General features: G+C 41.4%; 1 protein-coding gene across 10 annotated transcripts in view; it reads right to left on the bottom strand.

Moving 5' to 3' along the window:
• The window catches only part of LDLRAD4 (low density lipoprotein receptor class A domain containing 4), a 427,294-nt gene that overhangs the window by 5,006 nt on the left and 399,056 nt on the right, over positions 1–23,232 (bottom strand). For 8 of the 10 annotated variants that reach the window (XM_073331676.2, XM_073331675.2, XM_073331677.2 and 5 more), the window contains one exon: positions 9,015–9,169. In XM_073331676.2, coding sequence (XP_073187777.1) covers positions 9,015–9,169 — 155 coding nt within the window. Of the gene's footprint in view, positions 1–9,014; positions 9,170–12,100; positions 12,589–12,869; positions 13,049–23,232 lie in introns of those variants that run through there. The other 2 variants (XM_073331683.1, XM_073331682.2) reach the window with 2 other exon arrangements.

The following is a 23,232-nucleotide window of genomic DNA, read 5'->3' as shown; positions in this document are numbered from 1 at the left end:
CCCTTAAATTTTTCTCCCTAGTATGGTAGATGATGGGCATTGCCGAACTGGGCTTCAAGATATATACTTAGGAAGAACAATCTCATGTATTGAGCCCTACATTTGATTCTTTTCAAAGAGTATTAGATTTTGGGATGGAAGATGATATGTCTCTTCATGCTAAACTAATAATTAAAAAATATTAGAAGTAAAAACCTTAGCATTCCAGCTAGGTCTTCTCATGGGTATATTCCTGCTTTTGGTACTAATTTATGGAGAGAAGCTTTAGATTTAGGTCCTGAAAGAATAATGGCAGTTGATAAAGCTTATTGTATTCACACTAAAAGGTCTTAAAGTAAAGATAATAGTCAAGGTTTAGAGCTTGTGATATTGCATATGCTTCATAAAATAATTTCCTTGTTTTGTATTTCACAAAGAGATTTATCAGGCAGGTGACTTTTCAAAGCCATTTTTACATATTTTGTTTCCTGATGCCTCCAAAGTCGCCCAGCTTCCTCAGTTTAAAGTCAACAAATCAACAAATAGGGAGTGGAGGGGAGGAATTTGTTGGAAGAGGTGCAATGTCGTCAATATTTTTAATTAAACCAAGGTAAATTAGAAGCACAAAATTATGATTAATAAAAATTCAGAGACTACAATGAAGCAAAAATATCTGACTGGCTCCACATTTCAAAAAGGAATATTTCTAGTGAGACTGAAGAAAAACTCCCTTTAAACTCATCGACATTCTCAACCAATTGCATCAACTCCTCTGTCACTTTGGAAACTTCTGAAGGATTTTTGTTTCTGTTTTGTTGGTGGGGTTTTTATTAGTTTGTTTGCCAGTTATCGCTGGGACTGCAGAAATTCTATATTTACTCTGGGTTTGCTTCGATATCATTGAAATAGACTATCCCCCTATACCCCACTTTTAAGTTTCCGGGCTGATCTGTCTGAGATATTCTCTTTCTGTCATGCATTATGGGTGTTTCCCAATTACGCAGCAAGTCTGGCAGACAACCGGAACTAGAACCCTGATTTCAGTTCAGTACTGTACTTTCTCATGGCTTATCATCACTACCCTTGGATGCCAGTGAAAGTTTGCTCCATCGGGTATAGCTAATGCTGTTCCCTTCAATGCACATGACATGAGGGCACTGGGATGGACTTGCCTCCATTAGCAAAGAGCGTGGGAGAGAGAAATAGGAGTTTAAATTAGGAGAAGAAACCCAAGCAAAAAGGCCTCAGGCTGGAAGCCCCCACCATTACCCCAAAGTCTAGAGCCATGTTCCCAGCAGAGTATATTTTGAAAATGTTGTGTTAGTATGCTTACAGTAGAAAGGCATATCATATGTACAGACAATCGTGACCGCTGATAAGTCAAAGCACTCCTTTCTTTCTGAAACTAAGGCTGTGTCTACACTGTGCACCTCACAACAGCCTGGTTTTATGGTGCGCAGTGTGGCCACTCTTTGTCGTCAAGAGAGAGCTCTCCCGGAGACAAAATAAAACCACACCCCCAACGAGGGGCAGTAGCTTCGGTGCTGGGAGAGCATCTCCCACTGCCAAAGCGCTGTCCATACCAGCACTTTTTGTCATTAAAAGTTTTGTCGTTCAGGGGTGTGTTTTTCACACCCCTGAGCGACAAAAGTTTTAACAACGGAAGTGCAGTTTAGAGATGGCCTAAGATTCCTATTCCTTCTGCCCACCTAAACTGTGCAGCCACACTTTTTGCAGATTAAATTTTTCTGAGTGTAGTTTTTAATTTTGACCCTAGGTGGCAGTAACTGGTTGCAGTTAGAGCCTCAGTCTGACTGTTTTTAGGGTTAGCCAACACACACTAGTTCTCGCCACAATCTATTTCTTCTTTAGAGGCACAGACTGTCATATTTCTTAATGATCAGCAACACTTCCCCTTTACAACATAAGCAAAACAAAACTTGTATGCCCCAGTAGAACAAGCAAACATTACAGCAAGATTTCTCTCTCCCTTAGAAATCCTGTTTCCTAAGTGCAAGCACAGTGATGGTGTTTTGCACAAGGCTGTGCAATGACAAAGAGACAGGGTACTGGGATGGTAAGGGGAAAATTAATCAGGGAAAGAACTGCATTTATACTTGTCTTCTGACTAGCTACAGCTAGCAGAAATAATGACCATGAATACACTTAAAGCTTTTACATCCTTGGACTTCACTGTACAAGCATTAGCTAACCTTCAAGTTGTCCCTTAATGTGAGTGAATATTATTATCCTCACTTTGCATTTGAAGAATAAGAAATGACTTCCTCAAGGCCCCTCACTGAGTCAGTGGCAAATTAGAATCCAGGAGTTCCTTGCTCCTTGACCCTGGACTATGCTGCCCCCATTAAAGGAGATGCTGTGCCTTTATTAGGGTAGGCTTCAAACAACAATGGCCAGAACACTCCAACAAATGAGTAACTTTTTAAACACACTGTGGTGGCTTTATGTTTACTCGTATCACAAAATCACCAAACAATTTCCCATAACTGGCTATCTCTGCTTATCAACTCATGGGCTAGAGCCCTCTTTCGGACAGTGGGACCGGAGAAGGTGGCATACAAGACCCAGTTCCTTCCACCTTATGGATGAGGGAGAAAGGCAACTCAGACCAATTCAAATCAGAGTCCCTTCTGGCAGTACATTTTGAGGAGAAGCATAGATGAGCCAATCCCCCTGCACTCCAGCAGCAATCAGAGAGCAAAGGCAATACATGTCCAATTCCCTCCTGACAACTGGGATACTGCAAACTGCAAGGCTAACCCTGCGCACAAGGGTTAATAAAGAGGGCAATGAGGGTGAAAATATTGCTATGCTCTGGTGATAAAGTTATAGCATTGGCACTTATTTCTTGTGGCTGTTATCTGGGAACTTATTCCCACTGGGTTTCTTTTATTTCTAAAGTTAAAATAATGGAAGGAAAAATAGGTAATGCTGGGCTGCCAGCAGTGGATAGAACTAGTAATGCTAATGCAATAAAAAAAGGAAATACAATTTAAAGGGGATCAATCGAAGCCAAAGTTCAACATCACCAAGCCAATCCCTGGAATTTTCATATTATTTAACAGTTCCTTTTGTTGTTGCCATCGTCATGCCACACAGGCAAGGACTGCTGTTTGTTGCTTTTCTCCTGAATTGCCTGTTCCAGCTAAATTCAGGAAGAGCACAGTACTTTCACAACTGCTTTCCTGGAATAGTATCTCAGAGTACCAGATAGGCATTATCAATATACATACTACTGAAAGCTGGCTGACTGTAACAGAGATCCCTCTCACAGAGATTGGAAGCAGCGATGCTGGGGCCAATCATTTGCGAGTGTCTTGCATGGTGCATGTCTCCTATGGCATTCTGCAAGGGATTTTTTTGCTGCCAGGAGTGGGCCTGGGGCAGTGAAAGTGTTCAGAACTCTTTACATGTTCATTTTAGATCAGTGGTGCAGAGAGAGAGAGAGAAATCACCACTGGAATGTCAGAAGTTTGCAAAATGTCCTCTCACATGTCATTTTCAAAATCAACTTTCTCCCAATGTCCCCACAGACAATGCTGCTTATTCCACTATGGGTTAACCACCAGAGGGGAACATTTATATTTAGTTCCTGGCCTTGCAGATAGGAGAGTAGGGTTGCCACCCTGAGCCAGTGTCTCTAGTTACATTCTCATGGAATCATTTTGATTTACCAAGAAGGCTGAAATTTCAATTCTCACAGGACATTGATCCACTATTCTCTGTTCCATAATTTAGATCCAAAAAGATGTCAGCTGCACCTTAGGCTGGTGTACCCCTAAAAGGCCACCATACAGCTGTGTTCTGAGAATCCCTGAACTGCTCATAGAAGCAGTTAGCAGCACATGAGATGTTACAGAGTATGAAGCTGGCTGATGGCACTCTGCTAGCGAAACAGCATTGAGCCTGCTCCTGGCTGTGTGAGCACTAATTTCGTTCCCACAGGATGGTACACACTATAACATTTGCCTTCCCACTCAGTTGCCTTTATATACTTTAGCTACTTCACCTTTGATTTTGTATTCAAGCACTGCTTATTCCTCTATGGGTTGACCAGCAGGGGGCAACATTTAATGTTTTGTTAACCATAATGTCTGTACAATTAAGTACTACCTTGCCGTTTTAGGTCACCTGTACAATACAAATCCAACCATGTCAGGGAGCCCATTTACAACATGGCTGTCCCTCAACACAGTATAACCCTGCAGCATAGGCGGGATCTAACTCTGTCCCTAAAATCGTATGAAAGCTTGTGTTATTTCTATTATGATTTGAAGTCATGGTTAGGTTCCATCTACACTGAAGAATAGTGTTTTTAGCCACCCTGGTAGATAGCAAGACTGGTTATGTAGTAGAACCTTAAACATCTGCCTGAAGCAAAACTGCTATGGAAAAATCACATATCTGTGAGTCTGGTTTAGATACATGTGATGTTTTCAGCACCTTAAATCAAGACAATTTAAAAATTAAGGCGAGTAGAGGAAAGGCTGGAGAAGAGTAAGACAAAAGAAAAGAAAGCAGAGAATTGATGGGTACACAGGAAAGCGCATTTCAGCTTGAACACTGAGACACAGTCAGTTATTAGCATGTTCTTTTAAAGAGTCACTGACATTTTCAGGACTAGTCCCTTTTTGCCCTTTGAAAAGCCGGGCTTGTCAGCAGTGACAACTCTTGTGATCTTATTGCAAACCTTGTGATATTTGGTGTTATTTTTAATGCCCAACTGCATGAATCAAGAGATTGTACGAGAATTCCAATTAAAAAAATACGTAAGTTTCTGGCCCTCAAGTTTGCAAAGAAAATCTTGAAAACATGAAGCAAGTGCATTCTCTCTGTAAAGACTTCAAAATCAGAAGGCAAATAAAAATAACCCAAAATGTATTTTTTAAAAAAAGATCCAATGACTTTTAAGCCAGTCTCATGATTTTTAAACACCTGAGGCTGGCAATACCAGAAGGAGGAGTTTTAATCTGTTAATTTCAATCGTTTGTTTTTTTTTTGGAAAGACATGAATAAAACACATGAGCTATCTGGGTTTCCAGTCTTTGTGGCACCATAAACCTGTGTGATCTAGCTACAGTTCAGACATTAGCAGCACCAGGACTGGTTGTGATAAAAGGAGCAAACCTAAGACTTATGCAAATATGAACTCATATGAAAATCCTGTCAGAGCTGTCCAGTGTATAGAATTCAAATTAAAGCAAAAGGGGCTAAGATTCTGCCTGCAGTTACATCTGTGCAGTCTCAATGAAGTTAATAGGATTGCCTGGATGTAAGGAAGCAACAGCAGAAACTGGACAAAGTTCACTGAAACAGAGAAATGACCACTTGTATTTTATTTTTAAAAGTAATTCTTCTATGAAAATACTGAACTGCCACTCTTTTCAGTTACTGCTGCTCAGAAACAGCAAAGGGCTGAGCCAGAGTGATGTGCACTTCCTTTAGCAATTAGTAGTCAATAAGTATTCTAAATCCGTTCCTGTCTGAATACCTTCATCATCAATTGAAAGAGAACAAGACCTGCAAAATACTTAAAGGGACACTGCCAGATTGAAAACCTATATACAGAATTAAAAAAAAAAAAATCTACGTGACTTCTGTTACTTTTCATCATTGAAGCCGTTTATTTACCTTGTGCATTTCACACTGTTTAGACAATGAAAACAGACTACTCATTTTCCAAGTTGGTTCACACAATAGTGCATTTTCTGGTTTTCATGAACTGGCACAACCCTTCACTGCCTGGACTGTGAACATTGCAGGGGAATGTTTATTGCTTTTAATGTAACTGTTTCTATTGGAAATTCTTTCCAGTTTTATAGACATGTGCCTAAGGATACGTCTGCACTACAGTATAAGCCCATGGTTAGTAGAACTCAAGTTAGCAGACCCCGGGTTTGTTAACCTAGTGCTTGATCATCCATATTCATTTGTAACTCCAGGTCAGGAACTGTTAAACTCTGGATCCCAACCTGGGGCTCCAGCATTTACAGTGCATTATGTGGACCGGTGTCCAACCACCCATATCCCAGATTTCCTAGTGCCCTTCCAAAATATGGCTGCTCTAGCCCTTTGTTTGTGGTGCAGTGTGGAAAAACTTGACTGTCCAGAGAACAAAGGAAGTCGGCCCAGGGGATTGGGGGATACTTTTGGCGGATTCCTAGAGCATGAAGCTAGTGGGGCTGTGTCTATACTGCAAAGCAACAGGGCTTGAACCCTGGGTCCCAGCTTGACTCAGACCCTCCACCGCCGTGGGGTCCTCGGACTTTGGGTCCGAGATCTGGGTTAGCGCAATTTGTGTGTAGATGGAAGGGAGTTTAGGCTTGAGCCTCAGTTTGAATCCCAGGCTTAGATTGCAACATAGACATACCGCAAGTGTTTGCAGGATCAACCTTGGATCTGATCCAAAGCCCAAGGAAGTCAATGGGAATGTTTCTGTTGACTCAGTGAGCTTTGGATCAGGCCTTAGTTAGGGACCATCCCAGTAGCATCACCTGTTGTGCCCTACAAAAATGGAAAAATCATTTGAAGTAAAGTTCTTGGCTGAATAGAAACCCAAATGAACAATAGTGATGGCAACCCCATCCCAGAGAGTTTCTTAACTCTTCCCAGCTACTGGACTGGGATTATCATTATTTAAAAGGGTACCATCAAACAGAAATTTAGTTATTATTTTAAAAATGAGTTAAAAATTGTTTCAGGCATGATGCCTGCTCCTCTCTCCGCAGTACCAAATTAAATTTTCTTATTTACAAAAAGATGTTTTTCTCTCCATAGTTCCTATGACCAAGACCCACTCAAACAACAGGGGATATTGACTATAAAAGGCAAATCTTGAAATGGACTATTGTATGCATTTGACAGCACTCTGCATTAAAACAAGGGGGAGATAAAAAATATTTCTTAACCTCCTCTAGTTATTTCAGGGGTACTTCTAGCAATTGTAGGTAAACAATCATACTTCTGTCTGAAAAAGTTTAAATTCATGGTGTCCATTTAAGAAAAATACTCAAGTTAGTCTAAATGATTTCTCCAGACAGTAAGAAGTATGTGAGCGAAAAGTTTTAAGACCTCTGATTTTGTTTTAACCCCGTTAGAATACAATATTCTGGAGGTACCTTGGGAGAGGGAACGTCTACATCATTTACTCTCAATAAGACAGTTTCTCTCCTCCTTCTCTTAGGTGCAAGAACAAATAGATCCCCCAGATACCAACAGAATGTAGGTGGTCTGTAAAGAAGAACTCCAGGGACTATAAGTTTGCCATATTTTGCACTGTGTCTTTCAGGACTACGTTGTCATCTCATGACACTAACATTGTAATGTGTGTGTTGGCAGGGAATATATTTTGAGATGCTTACAGCATCTGTTTGCCTAGGCTATAGGATATAAAATAGCCCCCTCAGAACCAAAATCATCTGCAAAAAAATAAAGAATGCAATTTGTCCTACCAAAGAAGAATTTACTAGGGACTTACTACATTGTTTTAAAATGACACCGTGAGTGAGAGGGCCAGGTGGAACAGTGGGTCAATGCTGACTTAGGTCACCCGTTTGATAGCGTCAAGCTTAGTCCCCATTCACCTACAAATACAAAATCACTACACAAGTTGAGACAGTGTCTCTCTCTGCTCAGAAGAGGCCCATCACCAGAACAGCAGGGGCTGGTACTGGTGGGGAGTGAGAATGCTGGCACTGTGTCTAACCCTAACTAGCATAATTCATCCGTCATTTCCATAAGTACTAACTTCACTCAAAAACATAAAACTGGGACTTTATACAAGTTTTTTCCCTTTGGATCAAATGTATAATCATGTTACAAACAGATGTAAAAAAGAAGCAAGTTCTTGGGTGGCTCAGTCGGTTGGAAAGGAGATACACCTCTAGTCAGTGGTTTGAAACCAGCCCAATGCAGTAGTGGTTGAAAGTCATCATCATCTGATGGACACTGGATGTTCAATGGGCATGTGAAATAAGGTTGTGGTTTCAACCCAGTTCCTAAGGGGGTATGATGTCTTTATCACAAAAACTATCATCATAAATGGCATTCTTGCTGCCAACCTGAGCTGAAAGAGCTCAATGGGCACAGGTAGCGAGCTCTCCTTTCACCATTAGGAGGTGCTCTAGAAGACAGAAGAGAGACCTTAGGGTTACATGTGGGACCTTTCGTCTAAGCATCAAACTCTTGGCATAAAATTCTAGCCCCACTGAAGTCAAAGGAGTTTTGCCATTGCCTTTAATGGACACCGGAAACATGAGGGGCATTAGTAGGGACTGCCTGCAACATCTCTGGACCCTCGATGGCACGGCTGCCACATGTGCTGCAACTGTGAAAATGACATTAAACAGAACAAGGGGGAAAGGGAGAACCCAGAGGAACTACAAAAAGGCATTTACTCAGTTACTGAGCCCCACCAATGTCACGACTCTCCCCAATTGGGGGATATATCATTTTCCTGATTTAAGACATTTGTTTGATGCCTTTCCCCCCTCCAGATAGCAGAGACAAGCCTGGGAATGGAAGGGAATTAGCTGAGAGAAAAATGTCAGGCTTTTCACATTCTCCCCAGTAGCTGGTAAGGAGCTAATGCTGCTGCTGCTGCCTCTGCTGTATCTATTCTAAGGATAAACAGGAAATGACAAATCTTCCCAGGTCATCACTGCAACACCTTCCATATGGTGAAAATTTACTAAAAACATGCAGTAGAAGCAGTAGTCAGGGCTTTCACATTCTGGCACCACCAGACAAATATGAAGCACGAAAAAGCTGCTATATAAAACAGAGCAGTGCCTAAAAACAGCCGTGCAGTGAAATTCTAAAATCGTGCACTGATTCTTTTTTTCATTAATACACACAATGGCAAAAAAACTAACTCACTAACAGAGAATGATAAAACTGACGCCAGAAGTTTTTTGCATGGCTGCCTATAATCAGAACTTCATATATCTTTAAGCCCTGAAAGAGACCAACATGAAAGAGGAGGAGGAGGATGGGATGAAGGGGGTTGGACTTACCGGCTGCAAAGTTTCTTCCTGCCTCCTGTTTTGGCTCTGTCGGTTGATGAAAGAGCGTGTTGAGAGTTTGTAATGGTTCAAAAGGCAGATGATCACTATCACCATAACAGTTATCACCACGATTATAATGATTATCTGAACAAACTCCAGTTCAGCTGAAACAATAAAAGGGAGAAAAACCATCAGCCTGGACACAGAACATTTGTTTTCCACAACAATACTCTGCAAACATTCAGTGTCTCACGACAATTGTCTCAAGCTATTTATTGATGGCCATTTTTAAATTAATTAAAACATCAGTTTTGTCAAGAACTCTGCACCCCAACCAGAATGCAGAGAGCACATTTAAGCACTAACAGAGTTTAGGCCATTGAGTAGCTGCAAATCAAAGGTTAAGAGACACTTCATGATGCACTCTCACCGCAGCCTCCACAAAGGTAATTCTTCCCGAAGAAGAAGGCGGCACAGTCCTTTGGAGTGATCCCAGTGGGAAAGGCTATTTTTATTAACATCCTACAGTGTGAGGACAATCCTGGGATCTCCAGCAGGATCAGAGTTGATACTGCAGAGAGAGGAATCAAGACTTTGTTTCCCGTATCTCAGCCATGCTAACAATTTGCAGCTGATAGAACGTAACTGAAAGAGTTAAAGGAAAGCCTCGATCTGCGAACTCGTATGAAAACTACAAAGTGCCTGGTCTTTGGTAGGATTTTACCTTGAGTTACTGAGTTCTGGTACCTCAAACTAATGCAAAGTCCAGCATGGTTAAAAATGAAAGCCAGCACAGACACAATTGAGAAAATGATGCTATTTATAATGTAAACATTACAAACTCTGCCATTTTGGCAAACTACTATCTTGTACCACTAAAAAATTGTTATTTAGAGGCAAAAATTTCCCTCACTTACACCTATGCAACCCCACTGGCTTTACTGGAGCAGCATGGGTGTGTCTAAGGGAAGAATTTGCCCTTCGGAGTTATGCATTCGCTTACATTTCTATGGAAACAGTTCATCACTCACAAGGGATGCTCTAGTTTTCAAAGAGAATGTCTAGTCTATGGGAGCACATCTTTGGCTGCCACACAGGTAAAAAGGGAAAAGTGCACTTCTGAAAAATGACACCACCTAGTAAGATGCCTAAATATGGATTTAGAGCCCAAATTTAGGCTCCCAATTTTGAAAATCTTAGCCAGGCAAAAAAGAAGCTAACAAAGTTAAAAAGCAGAAATGTAAATACACTGGGGAAAAAAAGGGGACTTTTTTCCTTTTATATCTTTCTTTTCCAGGGTGATTTTTAAAAGTTGAGTGAAAAGAGGATTGCTATATGTATTCTTCAAAATGTCCTATACTGCAAATGAAAGCAAACCATGCTTTTTAGCTTCTAAAATCTCTTCCAAACAAAACCATCACAAACCTTCAAGAAATGCAAAGAGGCAAGCATACTACAAGGTTGCCAGTGCTAGCATGTAGTAATAGCTGCTATATCTGCTTGTGCTACAACGTTTTGTTACTTGTCAGAAGTTATCTATGAACAAGGGCATACAAACAGAAGTCTAGCAGCTTAATTTCATTGCTAATCACAGTAGGTGTAACTGAAATTATTCCAAGATTAAAAGCTCTTTTAACAATGCAATTACATTTTTAATTTATTTTTTCTTTTCAGTTGAGTATAGACCATTCATTAATAACACAATCAACTCCTACACACACTTTCATTCTTCAGTATTTTATGCCCTCCCATTACTCCCACTAAGAACTCCACATACAACAATCAGTTTGTCAGTTTTTTCTCAGGTCATTGTACTGATAGCTAAAACGTCTAAAAGCATGAAACACAGACATTACGTATGTGTTTTAGGATAAGGTCAATTTGCCATAGGTCACAATTGCAGGTTACAAACTTGACACAGAAGACAATTACTATACTACAGAATATATAAAGGCTAGATATTTGAGCATCTCCATACTCACAACTTTTTTTTTTTTGCCTATATATTTACTGTGGAAATTGTTGCTAAAGGGCAACATGCAAAACAAGTAATGTTGATTTAGACTTTCCTAGAATGTAGAGATCACTGGAATGACATTTTAGTTCTATATCTGCCAAGGGCTGAGTCTTCCAAATTTATCAAGGGCCCAGTATTTCTATGAAAGGGCAATACCTCCTTTCTCTCAATAAATGTTTCAGGATCTGATGCATTTGAGAGACTTACAAATAAAAAAATATAATCAAAATATGGTCACATATAATAAAACCAATGTATTCTATTACAGCATGTACACACAAACTGTTTCCAAATTTGGCTTTATGACGCAAAAATGAAAAACAGAGCATAAGAAAACACCCCATTAGATTTTCAAGGGTAACAATTTATTTTCAAAGAGCGGGGGGGAAGATATTTAATCCTTTCCTGTACCCAATTTGTCCCCCTGCTAGTTATTAGAACAGAAGAAAAAGGACAATAGCACAAGTAGTCCACATTTATTGACACAACTCAAGGCAATTAGTGCAGTTTCTGATGTATGCCAGCATACAGTCATATCACATACCCTCCCACCCCACCCAGGCTCCCTAGTTAACAGCAAATGTGAGAGGCACGTCCTCCTAACCACCACCACCCACATCCCCTAGTAAAGCTGGTTTTCAAAAATTGAGCATGGAAAAAATTATATCTACTTACCCACACACAGGCATAAAGAAGACAAGATCAGTAATACAGTTTTTCCAGGGGAATTTTTTTTTTTACTTCACAAATATGCAGCAAAAAAGGCTATTGTGTATTTATTGAAAACACTTTCCTATGAGAATAAATTAAGACTAGAAAAGGGGATACAGTAGCTTATTTATATTCAAGTGGGTAGAAATGCCTGGACCATTTTCCTAAAGAGATAGTTGTACAAACAACTGTGTGCATATATAATAGGCTCCCTTCTATGTATACACGTCTGCTCATAAGACTAGCTCTGATACAGCAATACTGTAACTTGGCAGATCAGATAGAAGTCAGAGATCAAATTTACAATAATCTGATTCATGCATAAATTAAATAAATATTTAAAAAATACAACCAGAAACTGGAGTACCTTTTTCCAATAACAGGTCTTTTAACTGAGCATCCTTCAACGCTGTACTGTTACGCTGTTCACTGGACATAATCGTGTCCTCTGGAACAGGGATTCAAGCCTCTCTGTGAACCCCCCCAGCACACACAGCATCACCAGTCAGCCTCAGGTAAGTTCCATGCAGTGAGGCAATATCCCCTTGAGGCCGCTCACTCAGAGTTGCACAGTTACAGCTAGCTTATTTTCTGTCTCTGTGTGTGTGTCTCTCTCTCTCACTCCACTGTATATCAGCAGGGCCCAGCCCAGGTGCTAGACAAAATGCTGCGCTCCGACCACAGACTGTGGCTACCAATTATCAACTGCCATCAGCAGAGAGCAACATGTAATGTAACAGGAACTTGGGGCTGTTGTGGAAATAGATAGTCTCTCCAAGGCCTCATATCTTCAGGCCAGCTGAAATGGACTTTTACTCTTGTTTACTCAAAAATGTACATACATAGACTGCGTGTGTATTCATACACACACACAGACAAACACACACAGAGACAAGAAAAGAGCTAGCATTTCAACTCTGACTAGTACAATCTTTTTGCTTCAGACTAAATGTAAAACAAAAAAGGATTTAAAAAAAAATTAAAAAGAAAATCTGTAAAGGCCAACCAAATTGTTTCCCCCTTGATCCCTGTCAAAAGCCTTGTGCTATGTAGGCCTTGAGGGGAGGAAAATGGGAGGGAGGAAGGGAAGAAAACGAGCAAGCGAGAGAGAAGTCAAAGAAGGTTGTATATCTTACCAGCACCACACAGATAACAGCTTTGTAGCTATGCTGCTTTGCTCTTTAAACCAAGACTAGTTGACACTTAGAGGCTTCTAATTCTTCCGCATTTCTGATCCAGCACAATACGTGCGTCATTCCATGCCCAGAACACTGCACTCACTACTTTAGTCAAGACTGCTAATGCTCCCTCCCTCTGTCTCACTCTTTGCCAGAGGTCTCCAACTATTGGGAGTTGCTAACACATGCTCTTTTAACTAAGCTCCGCATTGGAAACTGAGGATGTCATAAGCACACTAGAAACACGCGCGCGCTCTCTCTCTCTCTCTCTCACACACACACACACACAGAGTTTTCTACTGTATGCTACTAACGTAAGCATAGTCAAAGCCTGGATGGAGATAAAAGCACTGTACTGCTAATCTTCCCTCCAAATCACACTCTGTGAACAATACAGTTCTTTTCTCTGAACCTTCTCAAGTGAAATAATGTTAACAAAAATTGTTTTAATTGACATTGGGTATGATACTTATTACATTCTATTCAGACATTTTATTATTTCTGATTTATCAACACTTTTCCCTTGTATATTCTGAGTGGTTCTAAATTTATACATGCCAGCTGTTGAAAAAAGAATATACTCATTTAAGCAATATATTTGCTATTTTTCCTCTTTATCCATCCAGAATGTCCAGCTCATTCCAATGGACTTAAAAGGTATCAATGAAAACATTGATCACCAAACATATTTATCCCATGCTTTTTCAGGGCTGACAGATACAGAGCCACATAGAAGACACCTTTAGAAACTAGCTGCAATCTTGTTATGTTATGTTGTAGGGAGAGTTACAGTGTAATTATGGCTAACAAAAAAATAGGGAAATATCCTGGTGTAATATTGCCAAAGGACAACCATCATGAGAATTGTTTTGTAGCTAAAATAAAAAGTTATTTTCCATTTTTAGTTTTGAATACCGGAGTAGCCATACTGGATCTGACCTTTGTAAATTAAATGAACTCATCCGCTTTCCAAATTTAAAGGAGTGGGAGAGAGGGAAGAATAGTAGTTTCTATACACATTCCATTTTTAACAAGTTATTGGCATGGCTTGTTCTCAGTACTGTTTGTATGTGAACACCTATAGTTAATATTTAGTAACAGTGTTTCACCCCTGCCAGATATATAGGCTGGCATATGATTGTCCTCCAGTAGCTTTTCAGCTCAATATTTTTAAAAATGCTTACAGAGCCCCTAAATATGCCTGCATAGCCAGTTTGGTCAGTCCTCCTTCCTCCCATTAGTAATACTATTTATTTCTCTTGCATTACTGACCAGATCGATGCACCGAGACTGGTTCTCCATCCTGCTAGACACTGTTCAAACACATGAGCATGAGAGGTTTCAGAGTAACAGCCGTGTTAGTCTGTATTCGCAAAAATAAAAGGAGTACTTGTGGCACCTTAGAGACTAACCAATTTATTTGAGCATGAGCTTTCATGAGCTACTGCATGAGACTATCCCTGCCTGACCATCTCACAATCCAAACAGACAAGACAGACAAGAGTGCGAGGGGAAACAGGCACAGAGAAATGAAGCGACTTGTTCAAAGTCACACAGCAGATCAGTGGGACTGAGAATAGAACAGGTCTCCTATCCACTAGGAACAGAGCAGGTCTCCTGACCATAATGCCTCCCTGATTGCCTGGATTTGTAGTTTGTTAGCACTATATTTTTCTGTAAGTGCTGATATTCAATACTGCCAGCCCTATGGCCCTGATCCAGCAATCCACCTGAACACACACACAACTTAAGTAAAATAGTTGTGGGTTGGTTATGCATTGCAGAATGTGAATTTGTGATTTATTACTTTAAGAATGTCAAGGATTCATCTTGCTTAGACTATATATACATCCACACCCCAAACACTGCATTTGGGGGGCAGGAGAGGGCATAATGGTAATGGATCATATAAAATATTCTCCTGAGAGGTTAATGGAATGTTAGAATAGGTTTTAAAACATATACTCATGAACTGCTGTCCAACTTGAATATTATCAACTGCAGCATTGCTAACAGTAATGAGCTACAGCAGTAGTAATAGAGGGAAGTAATATAGTACAGGTCAACTTAAAGTTCAGAGTCTTATCACTGGCTTTAAAGAATTAATTCTATAGATTGACCTATACATTTTATATATCCTTGTTGCATGGTTTTGTTGTGTGGTCTTTCCTTTTGTGGGTCATCTGTGCCTGTTAACAGCTACTATTAAGGTCAATCGGCATTGCCATTATAAATTCCTGTCCCTGGGATTTACAATTCAGCTATAAAAAATTTCTCTGCGTTGAAACTTGCCACACAAAATATCATCTCTGAACTTAAATTTTAAAAATGACAAAGTTGATTTCAGAGAAACTTGGTTTAAAAAAATAAGTGGGAAATAAAATTATTTGGCAGTTTCAAATGCTTCCTCCCTTTGCTCTCCTACAACTGAAGAAACTGCTTTGAATGTTTGTGTCTCATGTTTGAAGGGTTTCTCTTCCAGTACAGAATAACATATTTTGTCATGGTGACAATTAGGTGTGCCAAAAGCCTGATATGTCAGTTTCATCTAGGCATTAAATATTGTACTCCCCCCAAAAACATTATTTTAATTAAATGTTATTGTGCATGTGCACGCAACACCCACGTGACAAACCGTTATAGCGTATTGTATCCATAAGTGGTGTAACCAGATCTTCAAGAAGTTCCTCAGAATAATATTGTGTTAATGACCTATATATTAAAGAATCTTGAAGTAAGTGTTTCTGTGTTCTGAGCCATTAGGGGCAACAAACAACTGATTAGCTAGCAATAGACATTTTGTAAGAGAGGCTTGGTGGACCTACTATCTCCTACCATTTCCTTTATTTGAAAGAAGAGTCTGTAGTGAGCTGTATAACTAGAACATGTGTTCCGGTGAAAGTGCCCTCAAGTAGTAGGGTTGCCAACCCTCCCAGTTTTGTTGGGAGTCTCCCGGAATTGGGCTTTCTCTTCCAGAGGCTACTGAAGCCAAACCGGGAGATTTTAGGTTGCTAAAAGTCCAGCAGCGCAGCAGGGCTAAGGCAGGCTCCTTACGTGCCCTGGCCCCGCACTGATCCCGGAAGCAGCTGTGGCCCTGGGGTGGGCAGGGGTCTCCATGCGCAGCCCGTACCCTGAGCATCAACTCCACAGCTCCCACTGGCTGGGAACTGCAGCCAGTGGGAATTGCGTGGGCGGTGCCTGCAGGCAGGGGCAGCACGCAGAGCCCCTTGACCCCTCCCCCAGGGCCGCAGGGACATGCCGGCCACTTCTGGGAGCTGCACGGGGCCAAGGCAAGCAGGGAGCCTGCCTTAGCCCCGCAGCACCGCCACCCGGGAGCCGCCCGAGGTAAGCGCCGCCTAGCCAAAACCCACACTCCTCACCCCTCCTGCACTCCAACCTCCTGCCCCAGCCTGGAGGCCCCTCCAGCATCCAAAATCCCTCTCAGAGCTTGCACCCTGCACCTCCTTCTGCACCCAACCCCCTGCTCCAGGCTCAGCCCAGAGCACCCTCCCTCACTCCGAACCTCTTGGCCCCAGCCCAGAGCCTGCACCCCAACCCCATGCCCCAGCCCATTGAAAGAGAGTGAGGGTTGGGGAGAGTGAGCAACGGAGGGAGGGAAGATAGAGTGAGTGGGGTGGGGCTTCAGAGAAAGGATGGGGCCTCAGGGCAGGGTGTGAGGTAAGGATGTTTGGGTTTGTGTAAGTAGACAGTTGGCAACCCTATCAAGTAGGCTTTAGCATATTGAATCATAATGTTCCTCAAAGAACCACTATAAGTCTAGCATGTTAAATGACAAATGCAAAACCTAATTAACCCAGTATGATGTCATTGAGGTTGTAAAGAAAGTGTTGACTGATCTATCTCTCCACTCAGTCATACCTTAAAAAAATCCAAGAGCTGTGCATGTAAGAGGCCTGCGGAGGGTAAGCCTCCCCCAAATAAAAAAGGCTGGCGATACAGGGGGCAAATGCCAAATGCAGATCACCTCCGTTTGGAGGTGCACTGGCCCGCTGCCTTTGCACCCTGCGAGCAGGAGTGCCAGAAGCTCTTTAGAAGTGAGGGGACCACGGCCTCACCCCCACTCCGCCCCTCCCCTTAAGGGCGAGTGACAGGGGGTAGAGTGTGGAGAGGAGGGAGTGGTGGGTGGGGCCTCAGGGGAAGAGGGGAGTAGGGGTGGGGCATCAGGGAGAGGGGTGGAACAGGGGGCAGGGCCACAGTCTGGGTGCCGATGCCCTCCCCCCCCCAACTTCTGGGGAGCTTTTAGCGCTCCTGTGAGTAGCATTCCCAAACGAAAGACTCGCGTTGCCTATGCAAAAATCTCTCATGGAACCCACAAGACTGGAAACTGTCTTCTTCATTTACAAACATGAGTGATAGTATACTCAAGTATAACAAAACAGTTTCATTTCTCAACATTTGGAATCCTACAGGCAAATAGCTTACTTGATATTTGCTACCAATTCTTAGTCTCTTTACTTAGGTCCTGTGGGGACATGGTTTATTGTGGCTCATGTCTTGACACCTCTCTAATCTGTTCTTATTTTTATGCTTTGTAAAATTCAATGAAGCTTGTAAAAAGTAAACAGTATTTGCTAAAGTGCAAAAGTTGGTATAAAATGGTGTTATTCACCATGGTGGAAATTCACCCCTATGTTGAGGGCTTAAGTAGAAAAAGTACACAGTGCATAAGACTCATGACAAGCCTCTGCACTGGGGTGAATTTTATCTCATTTGTGCTGTGAAATATATAACACACACTTGAGCACAGAAAGCCAAATTAGACCGGCACAATGACAGTATTATTATTTACATAGCACCATAAGTGTTCACTGTGCTTTACAGTGCATTAAAAAGACAAGTGGACAAATTCACTCCATGGCCTATGCCATCTTCCTGTGATGTACAGCCTGGTGGAAGACCCATGCTGTAGGATTTCCATCCGGGGAGGTAAGCTTGTGTGCTGGAGACCGGCAACAAACATGTTCATCTAAGGTGAGCTATAGGAGATTGGTTCGTCTCAGAAGGCTGGCAGAACTGACTGAGAAGGGTACATGGTAGCCTCTGGTTGCGAGTCATCTAAAGTCCTGGTAATCACCTAAACTGCCCTTTCTAACAGGCAACTCGATCCGCCCTTCTCTGTGGTGGATTCCCACTTCCGTGCACCAACTCTGGTAAATCTGGCCCTGGAGTTCACACATAAGATACAGAGAAATCCCCATATTACGAGGAAAGGAAAAACTGCTCTTCTCATTTACAAGGTATTCAGACTTGTGGAACTTGTGTGTCTTGCTTTTTAATATTTATTTTATTTTTGTTTCAGTGATTGGGGAAAGTGAACAGATAGCATGAGTGTGATATTAGTGACAGAAGCCTGAAGAAGTGAGTTGAAGGAGGAATTTAAAGCAGGAGAGGGAGAGTGCACAGACATCTAAATTAACTTGCCACTAAAGCTGTTCTTTGTTCTACATTTCGAGGAAAAACTGTGAAAATTGATTTTTGATTTAAAAAAAACATTACTCATTTCAAGCCTCAATTAAAGAGCTGCCTCCAAACCATGTTTCCTAGACAAACAAAGGTGTGCTTGATCCACAGTCACAAAGCCCACATGGCCCATGTGCAGACCATACAGGTGGTGGTTTGTTTTCCTGTAATGGAACAAGTAGTCAAACTGGGGCATGACACTGTAAAACCAACCCACATTTCATATCTGCCTGGCTCAAGAGCATCCCTAGCTGTGTATACACTGGCAATTTTGGGGATATTTACTATTGAACTTGCACCTCTGTAGGTCTACTAATGCTAGCTCAGGCTGGGCACAGGCATTTTACCACTGTCACGCAAGCAGGATTAGATGATATGGTGGAAAAATACCTGCACTCTGTCTACACTAGAGCTTGCACTTCTGGTAAGAATGGTGCAGCCATGCCATTGCTGAAAAATAGGTAAGGAAGTTCCTAGTATAGATGCACATGGAATGAGAAACTGTGTGCATGAAAAAGCTGCTGTAAGTTTGATTGTGATAATTTGCCCAGGGCTATTCAGACTATGAAAACATCCCTAAAGGGGTGGTTGAGAATCAAAATTCTGTGCAGGGATCTGTTATGTTAAACACCAGTATACAGTGACTTCCACTAAATTCAATCACTGGCTAATTCAATCCTCCATTTAATTCCATTAAAACCTCAAGAACCAAATCATCTGTACTGAAAATAGCACAACTCCTTCCGCCCTTTATTTTGATCATATTTCACTGCTTTTTGCCTGTTTGATTAGCTAATCTAATCATCAGTTGTAGAAGCAGGATGTATAATTATCAGGAAAGGCGAGATTGAACTCAAGAAAGAACAATAGTAATAATAATAATAATAATAAAGAATGAAAAGGAAAAAATTGTGTTCTTCAGACACTTGTCCTGACAATAAATGCAATGCTGTGCTATGCAAGTCATGACAGAGTTTGTGCTGATCTTCTATGATTTGGTTTGTGAACTTAATAGTTCAGTTCACAGGAACACAATGGCACTGCTCAACCTTCCCCCAAACTCCCACCACTCCCAGAGTGGCTCCAGCCAGTAAGGGATGGATTCAGCCGTAAGTTTTTCTACAGCCCATTCAAGAAGTAACTATAAGAGATGAATCAAGAGATACATTAAAAACCTGAGAGATCACATAATATATTATCCTTCCATGGAAATAACTTAGACGAGAGTGAAAAGAGAGAGGTAGACAGAATTAGCAGCGGGTGCTAGAATGTCTGCATATGCAAGAATCCTCCCTCAAAAGAAAACTAAAAGCCAGGCAGTTGAAATACATGTTGCTAAATAAGCCATTAACATTATTTTACACACAAAACGGAATATTCACTGCTTCACTAAAAGAAGACCCTTTGGGACTTCAGTGAGTCTCATGCCAGGTACTTTATTCACTTGCATCATCCCGCATTGCGAGCAAACAGCCAGAGAGAGACAATGGTGAGAAACTCATTGCAAATTAACACGTTATCAAAATATTTTATCAAACATTATCAAACAACACTAACTGAAAGGTTTCACAGAGCTGGACAATGCACAGACCTTCTTTGAGAATCTTTACATAGACCACGCTGACACGCTAAACTAGGTTTTTTAACATTGCAACATACATGAAGGTGTGAAACCAGGATTAAAATCAGAGATTGAAAATATTAGTAGGAGGAGATAGTTTTCTTACTGAAATTATATGGTATACCAATATTATCAGTTTTGGGAATTAAGGCTTGGGGATGTGGTCAGATTTCAGGGCTCCGCCTATCTACCAGTGCTGGCTGGGAACTGGAAGCAGAGGCTTACATCGTGTACGCTGCCCCATTGTACAGTAGCAACAAGGACTACGAGGCCTCAGCTTTACTAGTATTTCTTGTAAATCTCCCACTGCCGCACTACCACCAGTGGGTCTGACTGCAGAAGAGCTAAGTATATACACAGGCTGCCAGTGTTTTAATCATCTCGATCTGCTCTGAACAGCATTCACTAACACAGGTGATAAAAATTCCTGCGACTTGCCTGCAGTAGTGCTTCCATTACTGTTAGCACCAGTGGAACAGTGCGGGTGGTACCACAGTGGCTGGAGACTAAGAAAATGCCAAGTGTGGAGACAGCCCCCTACTGAACACACTACCCTCACAGATCCGCCTGAACCGCCCTGTCCAGTGGAGGCAAAATGGCTCAGAGAACTTCCCCTTGTCTGTTTCAGAATAGCTCAGAGAGGAAAAGCCAAACTTTGGCTATGTCTTCACTGCTAAAAGAGGAGTATTTTGAACTGAGATATCTAACTCAGTGTAAATTCTTAGTGCAGACAAGGCACACACGTGGTTTTTACTGCAGCTAGTCAAGGTAAACCGCAGATGCAGTGTTGACTTCAATTAGTTACGCCGAGGTAAACACTAACTGCATCTTGTAGCTACTAGGCTTTTACATCAAGCTAACTAACTTGAGTTTGCTAGCTCAGGGTTAAAACATACTTTTGTTTTGCAGTGAAGACATAGCCTATAGTTCTCATAATAAACCTGTGAATTCAATACTGTATTATATTCCCCATAGAAAGGAAAAACAGACACAGAGAAATTAAGTGATTTGCTATAAGTCACACAGCAAGACAATAGCAGAGCTGGAAACAGACACCAAAACTCCTGATTCTCCAATGAATTTATCATATTTTCTCTCTCCAAGGAAAACTTTAAACTGGTAAAAAGGGAATGGCTGTTTTTAAAAATGTATGGAATTCAGTTATCTTAATTAGACCATAGGACTGCATATGATTGACTACTATATGTCAGTCAGTGTGATTATATGTAAAGTGCAAAAGATTCCTCCACCCTTTCCTCAATTCTATAAAGGGAAATCAGTCTTTCTAACTTCAAGTCTTGACTAATTCACAACAAACCCAAGCCTAAAATCTGCAAAAATCCCTAGTAGCCCCAAAACAGAATAACTAAGCTTTCAGACTGCTGATAATTAGCATGTACTAAAGCTTCAGAAGCAGGTGATGGGATCATCCTAGCAATTATAGATCATCCTAGAATTTTATTCTCAAGGATTGTGCTCATGACTCCCAGAACTTCAAGCTCTTTAGTGCCTTGAAGGCTTGGTTGGGGCCCAGATCAGTACTTCCATCTCATGAGTCATTGTATATGCAAGTTAAGCATGTGATCTTGGAATGGAGAGGGAAAGGGATGAGAAAGCTGCAGTGAAATAAGATTTTTAAAATTTCTTCTCCAAAGTCATTTTAGACTGGTTAAAAAATCCTGGGAGGCAAGCACATAAGATAGCTAAATGAGAAAAGAGGAGGAGTTACTGATTTGCCAGGTCTTCTATGTTACAAGCTAAGTGTGATGTGTCATTTCATATTCTTTATGAAAATATGCTTATGATATGAATATGACATAACTGAGATATACTTTATGCAAGATGGCTCATGTGAGATATCATTGGAAAGGTTATGATTTACTGAATGTGATTATCCTATTTGTATGCATGTATCATTTCTGTATCTGAAATGAGGAATATTGACTATGTATCTGTATTTCAGCTATGTTACTTTGGGTGACGCCCCCTGCCAACACTTCAGGTACAACAATGGAAAAGCCAGACAGGGCGGATGGCCCATCAGCGAGGACAATGGACCGTAAAAGATCATAGTCTTCCTGTGGGTCAGCCATGAAAAATGGCTACAAGGGCCCTACAGAGTCAGGTGGTCTTGTCACCTGATAATAAAACATTACCTGGGACTTCTTGTAACTTTCCACTGTAAGGGAAGGAGGGTCAAACTAGGAAACGAAGGACTGCCGCCTTATGCAAATCACATTTAAGGGTGGGGAGTGAGGTAATCCTGGTCATCAGTTCTCCCCTGCTACCCCACCCAAGATGACTGCTGGAACAACTAAGACTGAACTGCGGGAAAGAACTGGGCCCAACCTGGAAGGACATCTGGCCTGTGAAGAAGATTATTAGAACCACATTTACGGAGAGAACTCACATGTAACCAGTTTCTTTAGTGTATTAAGTTTAATTTCCATGCTCAGTTTTATTTTCTTAATAATCTGTCTTGTTCTGTCTGCTACCTCCTTAACTACTTAAAATAAAATAAAACCTGTTATAGTTAACAAATGTATTTCTGGTTTACAATATAACCCAGTTTATGTGATTTCTAACTGGGGTGCCGTGGGGCGAGAAGCTGTGTACACCCTCCTCCACATTGAGGAAAGAGGCGAATTTCATATAAGTTTGGGTTTGTACTCCAAGGGGAGGGGGTGAACAGCTGGGTGCTGTGGCAAGCCCCTGAAGCTGAGCCTTCTCAGAACGGCTCTCTGTCTCTCTGAGAGCTAGGTGTGGCCCTGCCTGTGTGCTTGGCTGGAATAGGCCGGGGAGCCTAGCCCAGCAAGACCAGGTTAAAGGGGGCCCAGGCTGGCAGAATAGTCTGACTCAGTGGCGTCCCAGCATACCAGGTGACATCCCAGGGGGTCCAGCCCGTCACACTGAGCATCTGAAAACAAAGTGTATTTAAGTTTAAAAGGTGGCAGTAGACTTCAGACAGCAAATAACTACTACAGAAGCCAATTGCTTCAAAAACACTTTGAAGATTCCTGCAGGACAAATATAGCATATGTTTATGACTGTACTTAAGCATCAGAGTCATAATAGACCAAGCCTGGCTGTTAAAGATTCATTAGAAGAGTTCAATCTGCTCATTTCTCAATGACAGGTGAGCATATCACAATCCAAAGGCTGGGGTCAGCATTTTCCTCAGATCTGCACAGCAACACTCAGCCTGCTATTCATGCATGG

This window comes from Lepidochelys kempii, chromosome 2 (assembly GCF_965140285.1).
Source record: "Lepidochelys kempii isolate rLepKem1 chromosome 2, rLepKem1.hap1, whole genome shotgun sequence".
Lineage (NCBI taxonomy): Eukaryota > Metazoa > Chordata > Testudines > Cheloniidae > Lepidochelys > Lepidochelys kempii.
The sequence above is the reverse complement of the archived record's forward strand: the minus strand, read 5'-3'. Positions and strand labels throughout refer to the sequence as shown.